Source organism: Cervus canadensis, chromosome 22, assembly GCF_019320065.1.
Source record: "Cervus canadensis isolate Bull #8, Minnesota chromosome 22, ASM1932006v1, whole genome shotgun sequence".
Lineage (NCBI taxonomy): Eukaryota > Metazoa > Chordata > Mammalia > Artiodactyla > Cervidae > Cervus > Cervus canadensis.
Genome location: NC_057407.1, coordinates 9,753,681 through 9,777,476, shown reverse-complemented (window position 1 = coordinate 9,777,476; position 23,796 = coordinate 9,753,681). Strand labels below are relative to the sequence as shown.

At 48.5% G+C, this 23,796-nt stretch overlaps 2 protein-coding genes across 8 annotated transcripts in view; both read left to right on the top strand.

Moving 5' to 3' along the window:
• Window positions 1–12,780, top strand: part of USP4 (ubiquitin specific peptidase 4) — a 40,526-nt gene extending 27,746 nt beyond the window's left edge. For 2 of the 4 annotated variants that reach the window (XM_043441917.1, XM_043441916.1), the window contains 9 exons: window positions 1,389–1,580; window positions 2,240–2,328; window positions 5,334–5,561; window positions 7,069–7,139; window positions 7,402–7,520; window positions 7,849–7,998; window positions 9,181–9,284; window positions 11,703–11,791; window positions 12,195–12,780. In XM_043441917.1, the coding sequence (XP_043297852.1) occupies window positions 1,389–1,580; window positions 2,240–2,328; window positions 5,334–5,561; window positions 7,069–7,139; window positions 7,402–7,520; window positions 7,849–7,998; window positions 9,181–9,284; window positions 11,703–11,791; window positions 12,195–12,353 (1,201 nt within the window). In that variant the 3' untranslated portion in view covers window positions 12,354–12,780. Of the gene's footprint in view, window positions 1–656; window positions 747–1,388; window positions 1,581–2,239; window positions 2,329–5,333; window positions 5,562–7,068; window positions 7,140–7,401; window positions 7,521–7,848; window positions 7,999–9,180; window positions 9,285–11,702; window positions 11,792–12,194 lie in introns of those variants that run through there. The other 2 variants (XM_043441918.1, XM_043441919.1) reach the window with 2 other exon arrangements.
• Window positions 12,781–13,084: 304 nt separating this feature from the next.
• C22H3orf62 (chromosome 22 C3orf62 homolog) lies at window positions 13,085–23,081 on the top strand. 4 transcript variants are annotated; one of them, XM_043441925.1, is made up of 5 exons: window positions 13,085–14,144; window positions 14,820–14,908; window positions 16,366–16,627; window positions 18,927–19,039; window positions 19,866–23,081. In XM_043441925.1, the coding sequence occupies exons 1-5, from the start codon at window positions 13,735–13,737 to the stop codon at window positions 19,931–19,933; spliced, it is 942 nt and encodes a 313-aa protein (XP_043297860.1). In that variant the 5' UTR covers window positions 13,085–13,734; the 3' UTR covers window positions 19,934–23,081. The 4 variants fall into 4 exon arrangements, with proteins under 4 accessions (XP_043297860.1, XP_043297861.1, XP_043297859.1 ...); XM_043441926.1 differs by lacking the exon at window positions 18,927–19,039 and having other exon boundaries at window positions 19,866–23,080; XM_043441924.1 differs by lacking the exon at window positions 19,866–23,081 and having other exon boundaries at window positions 18,927–19,791.
• The last annotated feature ends 715 nt before the right edge of the window (window positions 23,082–23,796 follow it).

Sequence of the window (23,796 nt, the reverse complement as noted above, 5' to 3'; positions counted from 1 at the left end):
CTTCCCTTACTTTACAGATAGAGGGTGCCAGCGCTTGCACTGGGCCACAGAGCTGGGACTGTCCACTTGTGACCCCAAGTCCTCAACACAGTCCCCTCAACTCCAGAGACTAATGTTTGAACATAGCTAGACTTGAAAACTGGGGCATCACCTTGTAGAAAGATTGGCGAACCACCCACAGAGGATTTTTCCGAGGGCTTGAGGGCCAGTCATTATGAAAGCAAATTGTTATGATAAGTTGATAATGGTCTTAGGAAAACACAGTTCGAGCACTTAATACTTCATGAGCATGTGAGGTACTGTGAGACTAAGTTACTTAGTTACTACCTCCACACTGTACGGTAGGTGATAGATCCCATCGTCCCTGGATAAACAGACTTAGAGGTTTAGGTGCTTGGCCTGGTCCCATCAGCCAGCGAGTGGCAAGGTGGACTGGATCCCGAGCCAGCCTCCCAGTTCAAGGCTTCATTCTTGACTTTTATGCTGGACCCCAGGGTTCTTACCTTAGAGCACATCTTAGCCGTTTTTGTGAGTTTTTCTTTGAACTCCTGCACATTCTGCAGTCAGGACTGTTTGTCAGGCATCTGGGGAGGGTTGTATGTGTGTGTGTTTAGTTTTCGAGAATTGAATCAGTAAGTTTGTGTCTCCCCCTATAGGAAGAGGGAAAGACTACAGTCGGTTGCCAGCAATTTTGGTAACATCTGTTCCAGGATAAAACATCTATAAATCTCCCATGTATTCGCTAAGTAAGACACATTTTTCAAAATCATTGGTTTGTCTTTAGCAGTTTCGTTGGTTATCTTGATTTTTGAAAAAATTAAATCTGAGTCTTTTACTTGAGTGTTTTTGAACAAAGATGGCAAACAGATTTATAAATTTGCTTTCTCATTTGAAATGAAGAGTCTCTGGCTTTATATTCTAGATATATGTACATCCTTGTACAGTATTTGGTTTGACCAAAGGGCAGGGTGCTAAGAGTGCCTTTTTCTAAAAATTGAGCTCCTTGGTGGGTGACAGAAGATGAACTTGGTGGCTGGGCCCCCCATGTGCCTTTGTGTCTGAAGTGATGGTCTGGATGCCAGCTGCAGTCTGTGTTGAGTCCCATTTGAAGGAGCACAGACTTTAAGGCCATGGTTGGGGGAAGGAGGATCATGTTAGCCCCAGGGCCTCGGTGGTATAGGTTCACATTGTGTTGACAGACAGTGACCCTCTTTTGAAATTCCTGACCCAGCCTCTAGCATCCTCTTGGAAATGCCTTATTCACCTTTTGTATTGGAGAACGCTCTGTCCTAATAACCCTAGTCCTGGCCACCAGGTAGCTGCAGCTCAGATCTCCATCGCTCTCCAGGACTTGCCACTAAAGGTGCTCTCTTGTGTGATTGACACAGGTACGAAGTCTGCAGCACCTCCCCAGACGGCTCCGAGTGTGTCACGCTCCCCGTGTACTTCAGGGAGAGGAAATCTAGGCCATCGAGCACTTCTACCGGGGCAGTGCTGTACGGGCAACCACTGCTGGTTTCTGTCCCCAAGCACAAGCTCACCCTCGAGTCTTTGTACCAGGCGGTTTGTGAGCGTATCAGGTTGGTGGGGGGAATGCCATTTGCTGGTTATCTAAAATAAGAGAGGTCCAGTAGTAGCAGTGACTGCCCCTTGCAGAGTGCCAGTGTGGCCCCACTGTGCTCCCTTCTCTCAGAAACACAGTCGTGCTGGCCCTTGGGAGGGCTGGGTCAGGTGCTGCTGGGACAGGCCATGGGCACACCTGAAGCACCGTGACCCCGAGCACCTCATCCTCCTCTGGTCCCTGGAATCATGTCTTCACACTTGTCAGTCACCTGCTTGAGAAAGTCTGGTGTTTTGATGGTATTTTGTATTTGAGTACAATTTCTGAAGTACTCCACTATCATTCTGAAGTTGCTCATTAACATTACTGGGAAATGTTTTTTTTATATGAGGGTGCCATGCAACAGTCATCAAAGATCAGGAACAGACTTTCTGAGAGTCTTCAGTGACCTGGTAGTTAGACATCTTATCTCTTGGGTTCCTCTCAATTTCTTGAAGTGTTAAGCCATCCCATGATTTTTAAGGCCCTTTTATTTACATAAATTGCTTTGTGAATAGTTGAATATATAATATATAGGAATATATAATTCCCAAATATACAGGCACAACTTCTAGCTGAGGAGAGGAGAAAAATAGTAAACGGTTGCAACTAATAAACGATTTCTTTCTTCTTTTCAAGCCGCTATATAAAACAGCCTTTGCCTGATGAGTCAGGCAGCTCGCCCTTGGAGCTGGGGCCCTGCAATGGCTCCAGGAGCGGCTGTGAAGGTGAGCGCTCGCCTCGGTGTGGGGCTGTGACTGACCCCTTCTGACTTCCCTCTTCTGAAGGTGTTGTACACTTGGGAGAGGGAGGCTCTGGGCAGGCGGGGGGAGGGGGTGTTGGGGGCTGAGTCTAGAGAGCAGACCTGAAGCTGTGTCTGCACCGTTTTGCTCTGCCAGAGCCCATCGTCTACCTTTGACACCTCGTGGAATTTAGACATGGAAGCTGGGTCTCACCTCAGAGAGACAATAAGCATTAATAGGACCGAGTGACTTGCCCGTGGTCACGAAGCAGAGCCGGGATCTGCTTCTGCTCTGTTGGGATTGCTGAGTACACACTTGGCTGCCTTTGCAGCCCGGCTCTGTCTGCGGAGCTGTTATCTGGCCCTTCCGCCCATCACCGTGCTGCGGCCGCTGCCCCAGGTGTCCTGCCCAGCCTGTCAGAAGGCAGAGACAGGCCCTCTTGGGTGTTTCTTTCTACCCAGGAAGCCATGCGTGGTGGCCAGCTCTGGACAGCTCCTGCTGTGAGAGTGAAGAGCCATAGCTGGATTAGCGGTAGGGTAACCATACTGTAGGAAACCCAGAGCCCTCGCTGCCATCCTCCTGTGGCCTTGTGCTCACAAGCTCGTCTGAACAGTAAGCTGTGTCTGACCTGCATTGTGGCTGTCATCCTGCTTTTGGGGACTTAGTTGACTGATTCCGTGGCTTTATTCCTATAAAACTGGAAATGTCCTCCAATTCCTATGCTTTGCGAAGAGCTGAATATATAAATTCTCAGTTGCAAATGCCCACATTTCTGCACGACATGCACGGTCCGGGAAAGTGAGAAATTGACATTAAAAAAGTAACAACCATAGACTCAGTCCTGGCAGGATGTTCCAAATTGTCCTGGTGGTTTATGTGTTTATTATAATCGTACTCCTATTCTTGCCCAGAATATTATGTTCTCATCCCACAAGGGACGAACAGGAGCGTATTTTTTGCAGAGGTCCCACAAGCAGAGATGTTGGAGGGTAGTGGTATTCTCTTAGCAGACCTGCAGTGACTTGTAGGTTCTTGGTGCTCTGGAAGTTGCGACACTGTGACTCCCAGCTTGAGGTGTGGGGTAGACTTGGAAAAGTCACTTTATTCCTTTGAATCTTGGTTTATCCATCTGCAAAATGGGATGATGACAACAGCTTCACAGAGTTGAAGTTACAATTTAATGAGGTAGTATGGTTAGAGTATCTGGCACATACTAGATGCTCAGTTAATAATAGCACCATGTAAGTATTTGCTGTTGTTACACACTTAGCCTAGTTTCTTAGACATTCCATCTGTCAACTCTCCTAATTAGGAAGAATTACTGCCTTCTTTCAAATCCCAGCAGTGAGTCTTGGTGCGTAGGCTTCAAACTCTGTTTAATGTTGAAATAATTCTGACTTCTTTACTGTCATGGCTGCTTGTTAGGTCCATGGTGGCTGTCCCCTGCTGAGTTTCTGAGTGTCCCTGGCAGGGCTGAGTGTAAATGGCACAGTGCCACTGCTCCAGGAGTGAAGTGAGCTGGTTAGGGAAGGAATCTCTGTGAGAGCTGTGACTGGCAGTCTCGTGCACACTGGCTATTTCAGAGCGCTGTTCATGGGGACCCATGTCACACCCTCATCCATGGCTCTGCTGTTCCTGGGGCCTGGCAGGGAACTGTGCTGCATTATCCTGGGCCCGACTTTTCCTTCCTCATGAACACTCCCAAGACACACTGTCCTTGAAAGTGAATTTTTATGGACAATATACATCTGACCTCCTCTTGTCAGTTTCCATTTTTACCACTATTTCCTTGAGTATATAAACTTCTTATTTTGAATCTTTTCTTCCCCTGTTACTTGTACATCACCTTTTGGAGTTGTCCCCATCTTTGTTGAAATGATCTACCTGATACCTTAGCTTTCCCCTTTGGCTGCCCAACAGCAAAAAATATGATCATGAATCTTCTTATTGCAGCCATATGTACCAACCAGTTCTCTGGGAAATGTACTCATCAGTATATGTCTGTACAATGCCTCTTAAAGCTCTGTCTCTCTCTCTTTTCTTTTAATTCTCTCTCTCTCTCTCGTTTTTGGTGGGGGAGAGCTGTGCAGTGCCACTTGGCTTACAGGATCTTACTTCCCTGATGAGGAATTCAACCCCGATCCACAGCAGTGAAAATACTGTGTCCTAACCACTGAAGTGCCAGGGAATTCCCCCTTTTAAAACTCCTGAAACTTGGCAATTCCAAAGGAATAAAGAGGAAAAAGGAGGGAGGATCCTGTATGCCCTGTGACTGGGACCTGTCATGGCACCTACACCTGAAAGACATTCAGGAAATGCTTGTTGAGGAGAGAGTCATCAGGTTCCTTGTGGAGGAACTGAAGATTTTCACTTAATGTTTGTGTTCTTTATCATGTTTAAAAATTTGCATTTAAATTGTTTCTTACCAGCCTGTCTTCCTGAATATTGAATATGTGTTTAATTTTGGTCTTTTGGGGACTTCTTTGGTGGTCCAGTGGTTAGACTCTGTGCTTCCACTCCACAGGGCAAAGATTCGATCCCTGATCAGGGAACTAAGATCCCACATGCTGTGTGGCCAAAAAAATAAATGAATATTTGGTCCTTTTCTCTCCGTCAGCCTAGTGATCAGGTTGAAGAGTCAGACTATGTCAGATGAAGCCCAGTAAAGTAACCAAGTGGTAAGGGGCCCAAATTTAGGACTGGCAGGATTGCGGACTCAATTTTGTATCTTCACCTGATCCCTTGAACCTCTCTGGGCCCCTGCGACCTCCTCGTGGAATAGCAGTGCCCTCTTGCCTGCTGACCAGGTTGTGAAGAGGGTCACATGTGAATTTAAGTGCCTTGTAAATGCAGAGAAGTGTGAACAGGACAGAACCTGGAAGGAAGCACCACAGTTAGGCATGAAGTAAAAATTTCAGCTCTTTGACTATTTCAGTTAAAAATAGTGGCAAATTCCGTACACATTTTTTCCCCCCTCCTTTGTGTGCTAGTTGAAGATGAAGAAGAAATGGAGCATCAGGAAGAAGGCAGAGAGCAGCTCTCAGAAACGGAGGGCAGTGGGGACGATGAGCCAGGAAGTGACCACAGCGAGGCCACCCAAAAGAAGAGCAAAGGCCGGCCTCGCCCCAGAAGGCTTTTCACCTTCAGCCTTGTGAACTCCTATGGCACAGCCGACATAAATTCCCTTGCCACTGATGGGAAACTACTGAAACTCAACTGTAAGCACCTTCTCTGACTTTGCAAACTTGGCTTTGGGGGACTTAGGGTCTCTTGGAAAATCCTTTGTACTCAGCACTTACCACATTGGGCTTCTATAGTGTCATCATGTGACCCCAGGGACAGACTTGAGTGATCCTTGGCTGGCAGCTCCCCAAAGACTGTTTCAGAGAAAGGACCTGGCTCTAACCCTTCCTGCCACCCCTTCCTTGGCCTTCTTGTCAGGCTTTTCTTTTCAGTCCTTGATGACTTCAGAATGAAGCACGCTGTCCCTTCAGTCCCACCACCCTTCAGGACCTTTGCTTCCAGTGGTAACACTTCTCATGACCCTCCTTAGGTGGCAGCATTTCCCCGGACATAGGAGAATAAATGCAGATTTCTTTTGTTCCATGAGAATACTCCTGAAATGTGGCCCATCTGGAGGATGCTCATGGATTTCACAGGCTGTTACCTGGAGCCTATGATTGGGATCTATAGGCAAGAAGGGACATCCACATGGAGTGTGTGTTGTGTGTTGAAAGTGCATGTGGATGATGAAGGTGCCTACCCAGGGTCAGGAAGGGAGCTGCAAAGGCATCTCGTGTCTTTAACTTCCTTCCTTACAGAAGAGATTTGCTACATGTCCTCCAGCTAGCTACCTTGCTTTCTTCCCTTAAAAAAAAAAAAAAAAATTTAAAATACTGACTTTTTGAAACAGCTTTATTGAGATCTCTTTGGATCTCTATATCTGTCAGTCTTTCTGTAGCTCCATGGTGTCTGGGCAGCTTCTTCTCTTTAGTGTGAAATGAAAGTCACTCAGTCATTCCACACAGTCCATGGAATTTTCCAGGCCAGAATACTGGAGTGGGTAGCTGTTCCCTTCTCTAGGGAATCTTCCCAATCCAAGGATCGAACCCAGGTCTCCCACAATGCAGGCCGATTCTTTACCAGCTGAGCCACTAGGGAAGGCCAAGAATACTGGAGTGGGTAGTCTATCCCTTCTCCAGTGGATCTTCCCAACCCAGGAATCAAATCTCCCTCCTCCCCTGCTATGCTATGGCCTGGAAAATGCCTCCAGGCAGTAAGCTAGGGCCATGTGGGCATCACCTTATTTTCTGCCTTCTCTCAGGGATCTCACTCCTGCTCTGGCTGATATTCACTGTCTGGAAACAAAACAGTTGTGTCATTTGTCTTGTTAGGTTTTCTTGTGGTTTAAGAAGAGAGGAGAAACCTAGTCACTGTTGTTCCATCTCAACCTGCATCCTTTCAGAATTCTGTTGTTCCATGAGTCTAGAGCGTATCCTCAGCCTTTAGAGTGTATGTGGAGGAAGTCTTTGCCAGAGGATCTAGGGCCCAGGGGTTCCGAGTTGGCTGGCTCCAGGCAGAGCGCTGCTCTCCGTGGTGGCTGCTGATGGGTGGGCAGGTGTTAGAACACAGTCTGAGCGTGCTCCTCCTCCCTCCTGTCGCCTGTGGAGCCTCTCCTGTTGCTGACCGGTCAGTAGTGAGTGACACTTTGGTCCTCCTCCACAGCTCGGTCCACGCTAGCCATCGACTGGGACAGTGAGACCCGGAGCCGTTACTACAACGAGCAGGAATCTGAGGTAGGTCACTCGGGACTCTTGGTCAGGGGATGTGCTGGTTTCTGCTCTGGGGAGGTCTCTCACCAGTTCCACAGCTGGCCTCACAGCTAATCTTTTAGACTGAGAATGAAAAGCACCGAAAGAGTTTATTATTAAATGCTCAGAAGCTCCAGAAAGTACATTCTATTCCAGGCACGAGAGCTCATGAGGTCATGAGGTGGTGGCTCGCTCAGTCTGGTGAGGTTTTGTTTCCTCAGCCAACTCAGCACTTTGTTCCTCACAGACGTACGAGAAGCATGTCAGCATGTTGCAACCTCAGAAGAAAAAGAAGACGGCGGTGGCCCTGAGGGACTGCATCGAGCTCTTCACTACCATGGAGACCCTTGGGGAGCATGACCCCTGGTAGGCAGCTCCCCACTCTGGGCAGGGGCACCCAGGCACCCTGGGGCTCTGAGATTGCTGTGGCCATCTACGTGACACAAACCTTTTGTATTTGGATCTGTCACTTTTCTACATGGCTGACAGAAAAACACGGATGTTTTTGTGTGAATTGTGCTTTCCAGCCTCAGAAGGCCATCACCGTCTGTGGGAAGGTGGGTTAGAGACCTCGCTGCCCTGAAGCAGTCTGCTGGTTGCAAGAAAGGATGTTGACGGGGTTGCCTCCATGCTTGCCTGCCCAGGTGGCCCTGGCTCCTTGCCTCCCCACTTCAGCAGAGGTTTTTCTTTTCAGGTACTGTCCCAACTGTAAGAAGCACCAACAGGCCACAAAGAAGTTTGACCTGTGGTCCTTGCCGAAGATCCTGGTGGTCCATCTCAAACGTTTCTCCTACAATAGATACTGGAGGGATAAGCTTGATACAGTCGTGGAGTTCCCAGTCAGGTGGGTCCCTAGGCTGCAATGGTGTTTTGGGGAAAATTAAAAACCAAGCAGACCATCTGGGCACTGATAGGCAGAGTGTTTTGCCACCAAAGACTTTTCTGCATTAAGATGTGTGTGTTACTGGGCCCCAGGCAGTTAGGATTTTAGGCTCACTTCTCCTCCCTGTGTGGGGAAAAGTCTCTCCGATAGAACCACGTCCCCTCCTGAGTCCCTGTGCAGCTTGACTAACCTGGTCTTTTTACCTGCAGGCCTCAAGTTGCAGGCTGCCCCTCATTTGTTTTGGCAGGGTGGTGGTTCATATCCTTTGATCCAGTAATCCACTTCCAGTAAATCTATCCTACTGAAATTACTTGACTTTGGGGAAAAGCTTCATGTACAAAGATATTTACCTATTTATACTGGTCCCCGGGAGCCCAGACTCAGTAGGACAGCACACGAACATGCTGCACCGCAGTAATGCAGGGGCACAAGGAACCAGAGGGTAATCTGCTGGGGAGAATTGGGTTGTTGGGGGCCGCCCTTGGTGGTGCAGATCCACTGCAGTCCTGTCCTTGGGGCAGGGGCTGGGACTGGCTGTCTACTTGGGGCTTCTCAGGTCCCAGGGTACAGAATGTAAGTGACACAGTCACTCAACAAGGTGGGAGTTCCCCATAACATGCAGATTTAAAAATGCTCTTTTCAGGGGCTGGTGTACAGGTAGATAGGTGCAGTGTAGACATATCAGTGGGAGGACATAGATGGTAGTAGGTCAAGTAGAGGTGTTGTCAAATTCTTTTTTTTCTGTATATTTAAAATTTTAGAAATAAAACATTAGGGGAAAAAATGCTTTGAGGGGCCTGTTTGGGTATTTAGCTTACATTTTTATGGCTCTGTGATTCTGACAGTAATAGCCATTTCTACAAAGTTGCAACAGCCCTCATGTCTGTGCCCAGAGCCCGCCCTTGCCATCTTGTCAGAGGCTGGAGTTCCCCAGGAGGCTTCCCTTCTCCAGCCTAACATGTCAGTGGTCAGAGCAAGACCCCAGGGCGCCTTCTGTCTGGACTCTTGATCCGTTCCTTCTGCAGTTAGTCTCTGAGGGCTTCCTGTGTTCTAGCCTGTTGCATGAAAGGGGTGGCTAGATCGCTCCGACCTCTTTCTCTCAGTTTAAGGTATTGAAGGGTTCTTTTTGTTTTCTGTGCTTAGAGGTCTGAACATGTCGGAGTTTGTCTGTGACCCGTCAGCGAGGCCGTATGTGTACGACCTCATCGCCGTGTCCAATCACTATGGAGCCATGGGGGTTGGCCACTGTGAGTACTGGCATCTGCTTCCCTCTGAGATGTTGAAATGCCCTTGGCCACTCATCTGTCACCAGCTTTTCCCTGTGTGCCAGCCACTGCCCTAAGGACTTAACAGCTCTGCAGGCCTCAAGTTGCAGGCTGCCCCTCATTTGTTTTGGCAGGGTGGTGGTTCATATCCTTTGATCCAGTAATCCACTTCCAGTAAATCTATCCTACTGAAATTACTTGACTTTGGGGAAAAGCTTCATGTACAAAGATATTTACCTATTTATACTGGTGGCTCAGACGGTAAAGCTTCTGCCCACAATGTGGGAGACCTAGGTTTGCTCCCTGGGTCGAGAAGAGCCCCTGGAGAAGGAAATGGCAACCCACTCCAGTACTCTTGCCTAGAAAATTCCATGGATAGAGGCTCCTGGTAGGCTACAGTCCATGGGGTCGCAAAGAGTCGGACACAACTGAGTCACTTCACTTCACTAGTGGAAAATTAGTGACAGCATTGGTGATTCGCAGCTGGTACTACTGTCCATCTGCTTGATGGAAGAGCACACAGCCATTGCGAAATAAAATTATTAATACCATGGGGAAATGCCCATGATGTGCTCAGGGAAAACAGCTACACAAAATTGCATCATTATAGAAAGTAGTATCACAACTATGTACATTGAAACAAAAGACAAATTGTGATAGGAGAGGGGACAGCCTAGAAAGAGACCAAAATGTTCGTTTTATTATTATTTTTTTTTTACTTTGTTCTACTTTATTTTCCAAAATTTCTGTAATGTGTAGGTTTACTTTTGCATTTATACTTTTACTTGTCTATTTTGTTACTTGTTTATGGAAAGGTTAGTGATGTTGAAGTGAGGAGCTGGGTCTCCTCGTGTCTCCTCTGTTGCGTCCGCACCATGACACCTGCCACTACCCCCAGTGTCAGGACCCCAAGAGGTGACACCATGGGAGGTGTCAGTTCCATTTACCCTCATAGTGGATTATGACCTGCCCCAAACCCCAGCCTTCTCTTCTGTACTGGTACGCTTTTCCCAAGTCTGTTCTCCTGCCTCTCTATTCTTACCATATCGCCTCCTGCCTTTGGACGGCTGCTCATTCTCCAGCCCTCAGGTCTACATTCCAGGCCATCGGAAGAAGGGGGAAAAAGGGCATGACCTTTCCTTTTAAGCAGACTGCCCAGAAATCCCCCTCAACTCCTCTACATACGTCTCATTGGCTGTAACTTGGTCACCTACCAACTAGCTGTAGGACGGGTGGGAAAGAAAAATTGTGCCTGTCTAAAAATTGGGACTCTTCTAGAGCGGCTATTTGCAATACCTGTGATCATACCACATCCTATAGCACTTATTCGTCTCTAACTTTTTTTTCTCTGCAAATTAATTTTGATATCTGTATTCATGCATATTGGACACATGTATTCATTTTTAACTCTTTTAGCGTACAAATGTACTGCTTGGGCAGGTTACTTCGATTCCATATGCTTCAGTTTCCTTATCCAGGTTAGGCTGGTTGTGTGCAGACCCACATTGGGTCCACAGTTGGAACACCATGATTGAGAGCCCTCATTGTTACTGTTCTGCCAAGCATGGACAGCAGGGACAGGCCCTTGGCACCTTCTCTGTCACTTTTTCCTGTGCCCTTCACCACCGCTTGGTGCAGTAAGCACTGCAGTGAAGAATGGTTAAACAGCTTGCCAGAGCCACACAGCAGGTCGAGACCAGAAACCAGATCTCCGTCAGAGTCAGTCGTTTCTGAGAGTCTGAGTGGAGCGAATCGGGTATCACTGCCGGGACTGCTGTTGTAAACATATCTTGCTCGGAAAGTGTAAAATCAAAACTGGAAGTGCTCACTCTGGAAAATACTTGGACTGGTGTGAGGAATTGTTACTGAGCCACAGATTCTTGACTCAGAGTTTCAAAGACAGATAAATTTAAGTTTTCTTGTTCATATCCCAACTCTGCCAACCCAAGCCCCCAGTGTGTGTCTCACTGGGATTACCCCACAGGCTCCAGAGGCAGTGAGAAACAATAGTAGACAGCCATTCCTGGACATAGTGGGGGTGTTTGACTTGGCATGTTTTTGACAACTATTGTTTTGCTTAAATCTTAAAATGTATCAGCTCCTTTTATGGGTCCCCCAACTCTGAATTAGTGCTCATAGCTGTTTTCCCCAAGATTACAGTTTAAAGTCTGAGTCCCCAGCAGCTCCATTTTTACCCTTTTAGAGCCTTTTTGAGAAGAGAAGAGCTTATTTTTTTTTAAGGATGAGTTCTCTTTCGGTTGTTAGGACACAAGCTGTAAATTACCTTTAATTTCAGACTCTTGCTATGTGTCATGTTTCGGAGTTGTTGAGTGCCAGCCTACTGAGCTAGCCAGATTACCTCTCTTGATGACCAACTAGCATATTCTGTTGCTTTGGCAGACACTGCGTACGCGAAGAACAAACTGAATGGGAAGTGGTATTACTTTGATGATAGCAATGTGTCCCTAGCCTGTGAGGATCAGATAGTGGTGAGTAGGCCCCAATACCTGGTTCCCACTCTTACCTTTAGGGATTAGAGCTGGGAAGAGTCTCCCAGGCTAGTTGGTTATTGAGTCATCCTGCTGGGACAGTGGGAGCTAAGTGCGGTAGAGAAAGAATGGACTACCATTCCTTCCGGGACCCTTCCTAAATGAGACGCTTGACTCTCCTGAGCCTGTCACAGGGCTGCTACCTTTCGCCACTCCCTGGGCACGGTCAGCATGAGCCAGCCTCAGGTGGTACGGTTTTCACCATCACTTCAGTGTGTGGATGCACACAGGGCAAGACGGCGGATCCCTGAGGGTGGTGTGTTTTGAACAGAGAGCAAAGCTTGGGGGGGGAATGGGTGATTGTTCCAACCTGTGAACGGACGTCGTGCCTCTTGTGTTTTAGACAAAAGCAGCTTACGTGCTGTTTTATCAGCGTCGAGACGATGAGTTTCATAAGACACCTTCACTCAGTTTTCCTGGATCTTCTGATGGAGGTGCAAGACCAAGCAGCTCACAGCAGGGCACGGGGGATGACGAGACTTACAGCATGGACACCAACTGATCTGCCCCAGTGACCCTGCACCGCAGCACCAGTGCCATCCCCCAGGAGAACACCTTTGACACTGAAGACTGCTAGTGTTCCGTCTAAAAACCAGATGAGGAAATTTCCTGCTTTTATGAGCAGAAGAAAAAAAAAAAAAGACCCTGTTTGCTCAGAAGGGTTATGTCAAGAGGCTGAATTATTTTTTTTTTATACAGGTGGTAAAAATTTTCTGTAAAACGGGTAGAGCTGCAGAGTTGGGGTTGGCGGTGGGGAGCACACAGTGGAGAATGTCTGACCAATTGAGTGGAGAGGAACACACTGTCATTGCGTTTGGGGCTGCCGTGAAGACCTGCCACAGGCTGCCCTGCCCTCCTGGATTTCGGATTCTGGTGCTGGTTACTGGTCCTCCCAGTAGTCTACCCACAGTAAATCAACCTCAAGTAAACTTGATGTCGTCCCCTTTTCCCTTGCTGTGCACTGAGATGGGTTTATAATACCCTAAAAAAGTAGCCACTGATGCCCCTTTCTGTTTCCCTAGTCACCTTGGAATTTCCAGCTTCCTTCTCCCTAATGATATTTGGCGTTGGAGTTTCCCTACCTTCAGTCTCCTGTGGAACCTAGCAGTTCTGTTATGTTCCCCGGCATCCTTGATGAATTGAGACAGTTGGATATCGTGTGACACTTCTATTAGATCCCACTTAAATATCAGGACAGGACACTGCTGGGTCTCCTGCAGCCGTTTCTCTCCGTGTTGGCGTCAGAATAGAAACTTTCCTGGGCTTGGAAAGGGCTCCTGTTCTGCTGGGGACTTTGGTTAGAAGTGAGATCCCTGCCCCTGGTCTGATTGCCCCACCCTTTCCCCCCGGGCCATTGTCGCTGTCCCCTGCGTGCGTGCGTGGGCCCTCTGCTTCCCCGTCACGCTGCGTGGGTTCAAAAACACGAGGCCATCCATGCGTCCCTTGTCTGACCTTTAACCCGAGCCGTGGGGGTTGGGCTTGTCCGGCGCCTACACGCGCGATCAGCTGATGAGAGCGCAAGACGACCCAACGGTTCTGGCTGATGGGTGAGGACGCAGCCATGGGTCTCCGCCCTGGGCGGCCGCGGGGTGGGGCCTGAGAGCGGAGTGGGGGTGGCCAGGAGGCGGGGAGGAGGGCCGGGCTCGATCGATCACTGGTTCCTCCCTCCCCGGTGGAGAAGTGCAGACGCAGCTGTTCGCACGAGGAGAAAATCTCCCCGAGAGTGGGTTTCTCGGCCCTCTGACCTGTGGCGTGGCTCAAACTTAAGGAAATTGTGACAAATACCCCATCGTGGGCGGTTTACAACCTTATCTGTACCGCTTTTCTCACATTGTTCTGTGCATTTCCAGTGTATTACATAATAAAGGTCGCTTGTAGGGAAGATGTCTGAGAAACTGAGGAGATGCAGAAAGGAGCTGACTGCAGCCATCGACCGGGCCTTTGAAGGAGTCAGCCATTCCCAGGAGTGCTCGGGCCGCCCGCGGGTGGAGCTGGACGCCGCCCCACTCGCCTTCCCCCTCCCCGTGCACCGGCTCCTCTGCCGGAGGCACCCGCTGGTAGCCTGCTCCTCTGCGGCTCCATTCTCTCCCGTCCGTGGCGCTCCGGAGAACGAGAATGTGGCCTTTGCACCAAACCATGCCCCCGTGAATGCAAAGCCCCAGGCGCTCTGCCCCAAAAGAAAACCTCTGAGCAGCAAGGAAAACATCCTGATGCGTTCCTCCATTTTGGCACCCGAAAGACAGTTTTGGCGAGCAACAGGAGATGGGGAGAACTGGAGAAAAGACAGTCTAAGGTGATTCCAATCTCATGGGTTTAACAGCTACAATTAGGGGGATTTCCTATGGGGGGGTGGAATTGTTGAAAATTCTAAGCTGGGTCCATAACACTCGTTTTCCCTCCCCTTGGGGGCTCTACTGAAGAAGGAAATGGCAACCCGTATTCTTGCCTGGAAAATCCCATGGACAGAGGATCCTGGTAAGCTACTGTCCATGGGGTCGCAGAGTTGGGCACCACTGAGCGACTTCACTTCACTCACTGGGGGCGCTATGTCTTCCCTAGACCTTGTCTTCTCCCAGGTGGTTGCAAACTGCCTGGTCTTAGGTACCTTTTAAAGGCTTAATTAAAATTTATTTTTGCATCATCTCTTAGCAAGGAGGACCATGTGGGCTGAAATTTCCAGGTCCTACCATCTTGGCTGCCCTGTAAGGAGAGATTGAAGAAGCCATTTAATTGTTTCAGTATTACTTTTATCTGTGCTCTTATTTACAGACATTAATGGGCATTAGAATGCTTTTAGTCAACTTCACTGACTTAGTGGTTCCCAGTTTTCGAATCACAACATAAATGACAATTTAAAGGACTAGTGTTTGTCTTTAAGATTATCTAACACTGAGTTCACCTCCGATACTTTCTTGAAAGAGGATCTATCTAATCCTCTGCCTTTTTCTTTTCTCCCCGGGGGCTGCAGGAATGATACAGAGAAGGATTTGAAAGTTGACCCAAGCATCCCACTCGGTTCCAGCCAAGAGGTCACAAAGGATCTGCTTGATATGATTGGTGAGTTCAGAGGGCTGCCCCATCCTCTCTCTGAAAGGATAGATCCTTCACCCAGGCCCCCGAGTCAGCAAGTGTCTTATAAAAAATACATCTCTTCCATTGGCTTGGTAGATTTGTTTGGTTCACAGCAGGCTCCATGCAGAGTGTCTTCATGGAACTGATAGCCTGGAGGAGTCACATCCATCAAGTCATTTCATAAACGTACAGTTAGAGTGAATCCTCGGAAGCCAAGGACCGCAGCCGCTGTTGGATGAGTTTATTTGTGAAGGAAACAGGACATAGGCAGAGATGAAGAGAGGGGGAGTAGTCTAGCTCGGGTGGGTGGTGGTAACACAAGATTAAAAGAAAAGTTAGAAGCCCAAAGCTCCCCTTTAATTCTGCCATCCACCACAAAGGCAACCACTGTTAACGCAGGGTGGTATATCCTGGCGTAGACACTTTTGCTACACACACATCTGTATGTTCTATGTGTGAACTTCATGCGCCCTATTTTTACACAATGCACAGTGACCAGACAGCTCCTAATTAAGAGATACATAGCCTTGGGAGCAGCCCAAAGCTGTTGGCCCTGAAGGGTCACGGGGTTATGGGGCAGCAAAGGAGGAGGTCTGGTGAGGGGTGGTATGTGCCCTGGGTCACAAAGCAAGATCCGTGCCTTTGCTTTAGTGACCTGAATCTCCTCCCATGGTCCCAGTAGGTGAACGGAAGTTATCACTGCCTCTGCTTACCTCCTTCCATGGCCCCTGCCATCTACAGGAAGCATTTTCCTGCTTTTTTGGCTGTGGTGCATGGCACTCTGTGCTATGTACTGTGCTCAGTCTCTGCCCATGTCCAACTCTTTGCCACCCCACATACTATAGCCTGCCAGGCCCCTCTCTCCATGGGTTTCTCCAGACAAGGATACTGGAGTGGATTGCCATGCTCTCCTCCAGGGGATATTCCTGACCCAGGGATCCAATCCACATGTCTTATCTCTCCCACATTAGCAGGGGGGTTCTTTATCACCAGTGCCACCTGACCAGGTTAGATCTTAGTTCTCCGACCAGGGATCGAACCCACACCCCGTGCAGTGGAGGTTATGAAGTTTTAACCACTGGACCGTCAGGGAAATCCCAATAGGCAGCATTTTACTTATTCAAAAGACCCCACACAGTGTCTTGTGTCCTCAGGTCAGGGAATAGTTCCCCAAGAGCCAGAATAAGCACAGGCATCTCTGTATCCTCCCACTTATAGCCTGCTTGGAGACCAGTAGGTATCTGGGACTCAGTAAATACCTGCACTGGAAAGGGGGTGCCAAGCCCACATTACAGTGTGACAGCCTGCCAGCCCCGGGTCCGGAACACCGGCTTTGCCCGCTCCCAGGAGATGGCCGCCCACTTGTAGTTTTTAACTTCTGCCCACAACATCTTCAGAATTCTCCCACTGGACTTCTAATGCTGAATGTTTTTATTTTTAAGACCATACAAGCATCCGAACTATTGAAGAATTGGCTGGTAAGCTAGAATTTGAAAACGAGTTGAACCGTGTGTGTGGCCACTGTGAAGATTCGCCTTTCAAGGAGGAAGCCTGGGCCCTGCTGGTGGACGAGAGCCCTCAGAAGGCCCCGGACGCAGACTCTGGCAGCCTCAAGCAGGCTTTCGATGACCACAATATCGTGGAGACTGTTCTGGACTTGGAAGAGGACTACAATTTGATGACCTCTTTTAAATACCAAATTGAGTAAGGACAGTTGACTTCAGCTTTGATTCTTTATGGTAGGAGACTGATGTTAGGATGTCTGTGCAGGTTAGTCACAATCATCAGGGGCCACTTCAAAGGCTTAGCAGAATCTGAATTACCATGACTTTTTAATTTCTAGTGGTGTACCTTTTTCAGCTGACAGCCCAGTTTTTTGGTGGTTGTTCTTTTGTTTTTTAACTCTGTTGCTTTAAAATGTTTCTTTTTTCACTTTTTTTTTTCTAACATCTTGACTGTTTTTTGGATTGCTGTTCAATATACACAGTACCCAAGGCAGGTCGTGGGCCTCTGCTGTGTCTCTTGATGTTTTTTTCTATGGGCCCCTGAAAACGTACAGGTTCCACAAGCAGTGTGGGCTTTGTGATCCCCTGGGACCAGCCCATCCCAGGCCCGCTCAGTGGAGGAACTGGCCTCAAGAGGGACCTTGGCCCCAGGCCCTCTGCCACATTTGCACACGCCACACACACGGCTGCCTGTCCCCTGCACGGGCATCATGCCCTCCTCATGGCCAGACCCTCAGTCCCTCCATCCTTGCCCCTGCCCAGATCAGAGGCCTCCTACTTGTGTCCAGGGAGCTGGCAGCATCCCTGGTACCCTCTGGCAGGATATTCCTGTGAGGACAGCCCACCATACACCCACATCAGACATCTGGGCCCTCAGCTGAAGGGGGAAAGGAAGGGGTGAGCACAGGTCCTGCTCATTCACTTCATACCTGAACCTCATCCATCCCATTCCAGGACTGGACCCCCGGGAGGCCACAGGTGGTTCCCATGACAATGACTGTGCTGGGATAAGATGGCCAGGGGCAGGGAGGGGCTGAGCCACTGCCCTCTGAGGTCAGCATGGCAGCAGAAGCTCAGCAGGGCTGGCTCCAGCCCCACCGCTTGAAAGAAAGGACACCATCAGGGATTATTTGGACCCATCTCTCAAAACCATGATGTTTTCAGGAAACCTAATAAACTGTTGAGCAAGGTATGATATCTCCCAGAAACTGAGTATCAGGGAACTGCCTACCTCCTTGGCTCATAGGGGAGAATGGGGGTGACAAGGCTGGTATAGAACTGTTTGTTAAGACATAAAACTCAAAGAGCTGGGGAGGAAGGCCTGGGGGCTGATGACCCCCACGAGGCCGTATTTTAGGCTAGTGACCCAGCATGAGGCAGGCTGCAGGGCTGGCAACACCCCATCACCACCACAGGTCCAGAGATTCATCTGGGTCCCAGAGGTGGAGACTTTGCACCTAGTTCTTAGTGGTGCACCTGCCTGACCCTGAGAACTAGCCTCCGGCCACTTAAAGTAACAGGTCTCCACTGCCAGGTGAAGGGCAGAGTGACTAACCAGAGGCTCCTGACAGCCCCCTGACAGTCCCTGCAGTGGATAATAAACACTCGCAGATGGTGGAGTTGGGATTCACTTTTTAGCCCCTGAGCTGGAGGGACAGGAGCATGTGAGAAGAAATGCCTACAGCCTCTTGGCTGCCACACTCGGGAGAAGGGGCTGTCTGGATGGAGACATGTCAGGCGACTTGCTATTCAGAACACCAGGTCTCCCAACAGTGAGTTCCAAATAATATGTATTGATGTGGATCCTCTCCCACAGAGGAGGTGAGGCGTAATCCCCATCCTCCCCGGTCTCTGCCCATCACTACCCCCGGAGAGTGAGCTGGACTTAGTAACTCACTTTTCAAGGGAGAGAGCTGGGGAAGAGAGTAGAGACATGGACAAGCCTGGCAGACACCACTTAACCAAGTGATGAAGGTCCATCCCACCCATGCTGTCCTGTGCCCATTACCCACACCTGACAGGATGCAACGAGATGGGAGCTTCATTTTCAACCCAGATTGGGGGGTATTCTCCAGGATGCCTGGCCAGTACCCTAGATTGTCAGTGTCAGGAAAACAAGGAAAAAACTCAAAATCTGTCACACAGTATTAGACACTAAGGAGACACAACTAAATGCAGTGAAGTGTCCTAGATTGCATCCTGGAATGGAAAGGGGACATTCATGGAAAAATGGATCAAATACAAGCTCAAGTTTAGTTCTTAATATGTTTATGTTAGTTTCTTAGTTTTGACACGTACACCACGTTATGCAAGATGTTAACTTTAAGAGAAGCTAAGTGAAGGATATATTTGAACTTACTATCTTTGTACCTTTCCTGTAAATCTGAATTTATTCCAAAATTTACAAAAAAATTTTTTTAATGAAGTTGATCCCAAGTTTGTGACATTGTTACCGAGGAGGACAAGAAGGGTTTTAGTCTTTTTTGTCTGTTTTTCAGTTTATCTGCAGTGGACCTGAATCACTTCTGCAGAAAGAAGAAATTAGAGTTGTTTTTTAAAACCTTCACCTCCAACCAGCCGTGGGCATCCCTCACCAGATACCTGCCCAGAGGTGACCTTCACAGTTTCTGGGAACTGCAGCAGGTCCAGGACCGGCACGGGAGGCTTGGCAGGACCCTCACGAGTGGCTCACGCTTCCCTGATAGTGCTGAACCCTCAGGGCTAAAAGCTCTAGTTCTCACAGAGCTGTTTCTCAGCACTTAGTTCTCCCTGGAGAGGCTTTGCAGAGGGGGTGGCTGCTGGGAGCAGAGCGCCGGTGCTAACCCTATAAGACTGAAATGAGAGGACTTTTTTCCTGCCTGCAGCATAGACTGTGGCACTTGTGAATGAGGGCTGAGCCTGGCTTAGGGGTGGGGCAGAAGGGAGGCTTTAGATTCTCCTGGCTGGATAGACAAGTATACCTCTAGTTTAGCAAAGCCTTTGTGTGGAAATTCAGATTTACCAAAGAACTAATCCAGCCTGGACTCCTTAAAAGAGGAGCTTTTCCTCTCTGGAGAAATAGCTGTTGGGTAAAGCAGGTGAGCCCTGAGCCTCTGGCATGCCACTCCCAGAGTAGCTGGGATGGCCACATGGTCATTTCCCCGGTGACACCTTCTCTTGTCTCTGCCCCCCTGGCTCCCCAAGGTGCCCAAGGGACACCTCCCTGCCTCTGTCATGTGCCTCAGGGCGGCAGGCAGAAGCGTGCTCATCTGCGCAGAGCAGAGGTTTGGGGAGCCAGTCTCTAGGGATTGAGCTGGAGGAATAACAGGAGCCTAGATTTTTTTTTATTCGCCTAGAACATTTATTTTAATAAAACTTGGGACCAAAGACATCTTGGGGAGACATTGATATTTGAGAAACTAAAAATGTTTTACGTCATTTGGTTCTCTCCCCCGCAGTTCATCTTGGCAAGCCAAACAATCACTGGATTGTTTCCGTGGAAACACCAAACTGCAGTTTGGATTAGCAGAATCAAAATAGAAACAAGGCAGCTTCAAGAATAAATAGGAGCTTTGGAACCGGCTAGTTGCCAACTGCAAGTTCAACTTACAGCACAAGGCATGTGAGAAGCTGGGCCCATGCAGTTCTGTAAGGAGGGGTTTCCAGGTCCTCTGGCTGCATGCTGCCTGCCGGGTTGAGGCCAAAATCACTAGAAACCAGCTCTGTCAGTGTATTGGTAAACTTTGTAACAACACTTAGGGCAGGAGGTGGTTTGCAGAAGCAAGCAAAGGCTGGGGACTGGAGGAAAAGAAGGGAGAAGGGACAGGAAAGAGGAGAGATGAGTAAACGCCAAGTGAAGGTCCAGCAAGGAGCAGAGGCCACGCTGAGGCTCGAGAGTAGAGCAGCAGTTCTTTCGAGAGGACGATTCAAGGGTGGCCAAGGGCTGGAAGCAGTGACCCCGCCCTCAGCCCCTTCCAGATTTCAGTGTTTCCCTGCATTCCTGGGCCTGGCCGGCTAGCCACAGAGATCGAGACTAGAGCCTGAATTCTTGCCAGGTAAGCTCTGGGGGCACTGATGGTCAGTAAGCGTCTGCCTCAGTGTGGCTCCAGCCAGCATAATCAGGCACACAAGCCTACCTTCTCATCTCTGAGTCTCAAGGCTGCCTGCCTCCTGCTCCCCTCACCAGGGGAGTGGGGGAGCCACCTCTTGGCCCACCAGCCCTGCCTCCTTAGCATTCTGCTGGACCCTGCATTTCCAAGCCCAGGGAAGACTCCAAGGGGGTCAGGAGACCAGGAGGATAGAGACAGACCACCTGGGGTACCTGTGCCCCTCACCTTGGCCTCCAGGAATGTGCTGGTAAGGCAGCACCATCCTGCCGCAGGAGAAGCCGTGAGCTATTAATGATCAAAGAAATTGATGAAAAGGATTCCCTCCTCTTGAATGACGGGCCAGGGGCTCATCCGCTACCGGAGGGAGCCTCCTCTTAACAGAGGCACAAGATGTTTGATACGGCAGAGAAGGCCAGTGAACCAGAAAGGGGAACCGGGGGGGCCACTGAACCTGCTTGTGGGTCGTTATTGAGAAGACTGTCATCCGGAGACAATCTGAGGCTCTGGTAATTTGCTTTCTCCCTGGAGTACGTGGGAGAACATTAATATTTTAGGTTCCTGCTAAATATTTATAGAGGGAGCAAGGTTTTACTCAGGAAATCTACTGACAATGGATTGCAGCCCTAGGGGGGAAGGACTTTCTGTGCTAGGCCAGCTGGAAAATGCCTGATTTGATGAAGAGTTTTGGCCTAAGGCCTGGCATGAAAAATAATTTTAAAACCTGCTCAGCTCTTGTAGGAAGGAGCTATCTTTTTTGAGGGCAAAAAGGCTGTGGTTTTCTGGGTACTTTGGGCAGGAGCTGGCCTGGGAGAGAGGAATGCGCATCTTATAGGAGACCTGTCGTCAGGAGCCCTGTCGTCAGGAGCCCTTTGGAACATCTAAGACAAAAAAGGGAAGTTGCAGAGGGCTACTGGAGAGACCCAACTTTTAGGACAGGCTGCCAGAAGCTGTTTGATAAGCAAGCTATCCCTGCCCTCAGTAAATGTTTGTCAGGTGTCTCCTAGTGACACACCACTCCTGGATGCTAAGAATACAGTAGGGATGAGGTGGAGGCTGTTCTTTTATTTTTTTACAGCTGCTGTTCTTGCTTCTGGAGTTTATATTCCACTATGCAAGGTGTGCAAAAATACAGAATTAAAATATCATTTCAGATGGAACTATCTGAGAGAAATGAAAACAGGGTAAGGGAATGGGCAATGAGGAGGGCAAGCCCCTTAAGAGACCTGTCTGTAGGTGATGTTTAAATTGATACTTGACTGTCAAGACAATTAGGTGCTACAAGTGGCTTTTCCATCCTCAGATGGTAGCTGGGGTTGTATAGTGGGAGGAGCCCCTAGGTGGGCCCTGGACCAGTAGACCTCCCACCACATCCGCCCCTGTGTAGCTACGTAGATCTCTATCCAAAAATGTGTGCTTCAGGGATGTGCTGGGCTGTGTCATGCTCACCAAATTTGGCAGGAACACAATAGTTAAAATAAAAAAAAAAAAACCCTTAGGAATAAAATAAGAAATATAATATCCTTTCCTGATGATTACTAGAGACAGGCAGTGTAATTTTAATTAGCCCAGCCTTGTTAGGTGTTAAATGTACTGCTTATTCTACAAAAACACCCAGTTCATGTAACACTGAGTCACTCTGGCCTTTTGACTTTAAACAAAATAAAATACTTCTGAAGAAATACAGGATTTCATAACACAGCAGAATTAAGGAATAGAGGGTCCTGCTTTGGCATTCTAAAGTTGGAAGGAAACTTCAATGAGAAGGCCACAGTCATCAATGTTGGTGGAGTTTTCTCAACAGGGTCTCAGCTTTGAAGTAAAATGATTAAACTTTTCAACTTAGAGCAATAAAACATTTCCAAATGCAGACTGCTCTGCCCTACAAGCCTCAGAGTAGCTGCTGCACACCGCCTGTAGCCTGTTTGGGAAGGGCTGGGTTCCCTTTTCCCTTGCCACCTTGGCATAAGCAAAGAAAACCAGCGGGGAAGGCAGTGGAGGCTAGCAGAGGGGTGAGCAGATAACCCTGAGACCCACAGAGGGCGCAGGGTCCAGGGCCGCCTGAGGCAGAGCCCAAGTCTCACTGTCTTGCCCTTACAGAGGGCTGCTGCCATTGCCTGTGGCCGCAGGACACAGGAGGCCGTCGGTCTGGAAATGAGAGTGAAAGCAGCTTCGGTTGTTACTGCCAAAGGTATCACAGGCAAATTAAACTCTACCAAATTTTTGTGGGATACACACCCCTGAAAATAAAAAATATAAAAGAAATCAGGAGCTATTATGGTCTACCTAGAAGCCCCATTTTCAGGCATTCCCTGGCAGTCCAGTGGTTAGGACTTAGTGCGTTCACTGCAGTGGCCCAGATTCAATCCCTGGTTGGGGAACCAAGATCCCCAAAAGCCACCTTGCACAGCACCCCCCACCCCCCACAAAAAAAGCCCTATTTCAATGCTGTCCTGGCTTAAAGATGGGAAAATTCTGGAAGGTGTCCATCCATGAGGATTTTTACTTTCATAACAATCAGTTTGAGTAGGGTGTGGTTTATTAAAACATATGAGAAGGAATAAAAAGATGGTATGCATCTTAATCTCATTGATCTCCTTGAGTAAACTGGAGATCAATAAACTTAATGAAAGAAACATGCTTTAAAAAAAAAAAAAAAAACATGCTTTTTAAAGTTTGATCTTTATTTGATCATTTTGAATTACAAAAGAAACATATATGTTGCAAAAATTCAAAAACTTTAACAAGATACAAATGGAAAGCCAAAGTCTCATATAAGCCCACTGCTCTCCAGAAATGATGCAGGGCCTGCAGCCACTCTCGTTAGCTTTAAAAGAAGGGTGGAAAACAGGGCATGGGAAAACAGCTGGGAAGAAGAGTGGGACTTCATGGCTGTGAAAAGTGCGGCTCCCAGCATGTAGTGTGAGTCACCTGTCTTTTCTTCAAGGCTTTAACACTCTCATTTCTCTATTCACAAGAAGTCTGAGCTAGTGTGTGTCCCGGAATACATCCACTCACCCCAAAAATGCACGTTCTCACAGCAAAAATGGATACAAATTTTTAAAAAAAATCCTGAGGCCCAGAAAGATATTGGTCATGTGAAGGAGATGTTTTGAAGACCAAAAGGATGTGTTTGGGAGTCCTGCTGCCATAGCAACAGTTTTGTGAGAGCCCTTCTCCTACTGGATGTTCCGTACGGAGGGCAGTTCTCCTTGTACCAGACCCAATACCCTCCTGCTGATGCCCCACTCCCGGGCCGCTGCCCCAGCTCTCCTCACACCCT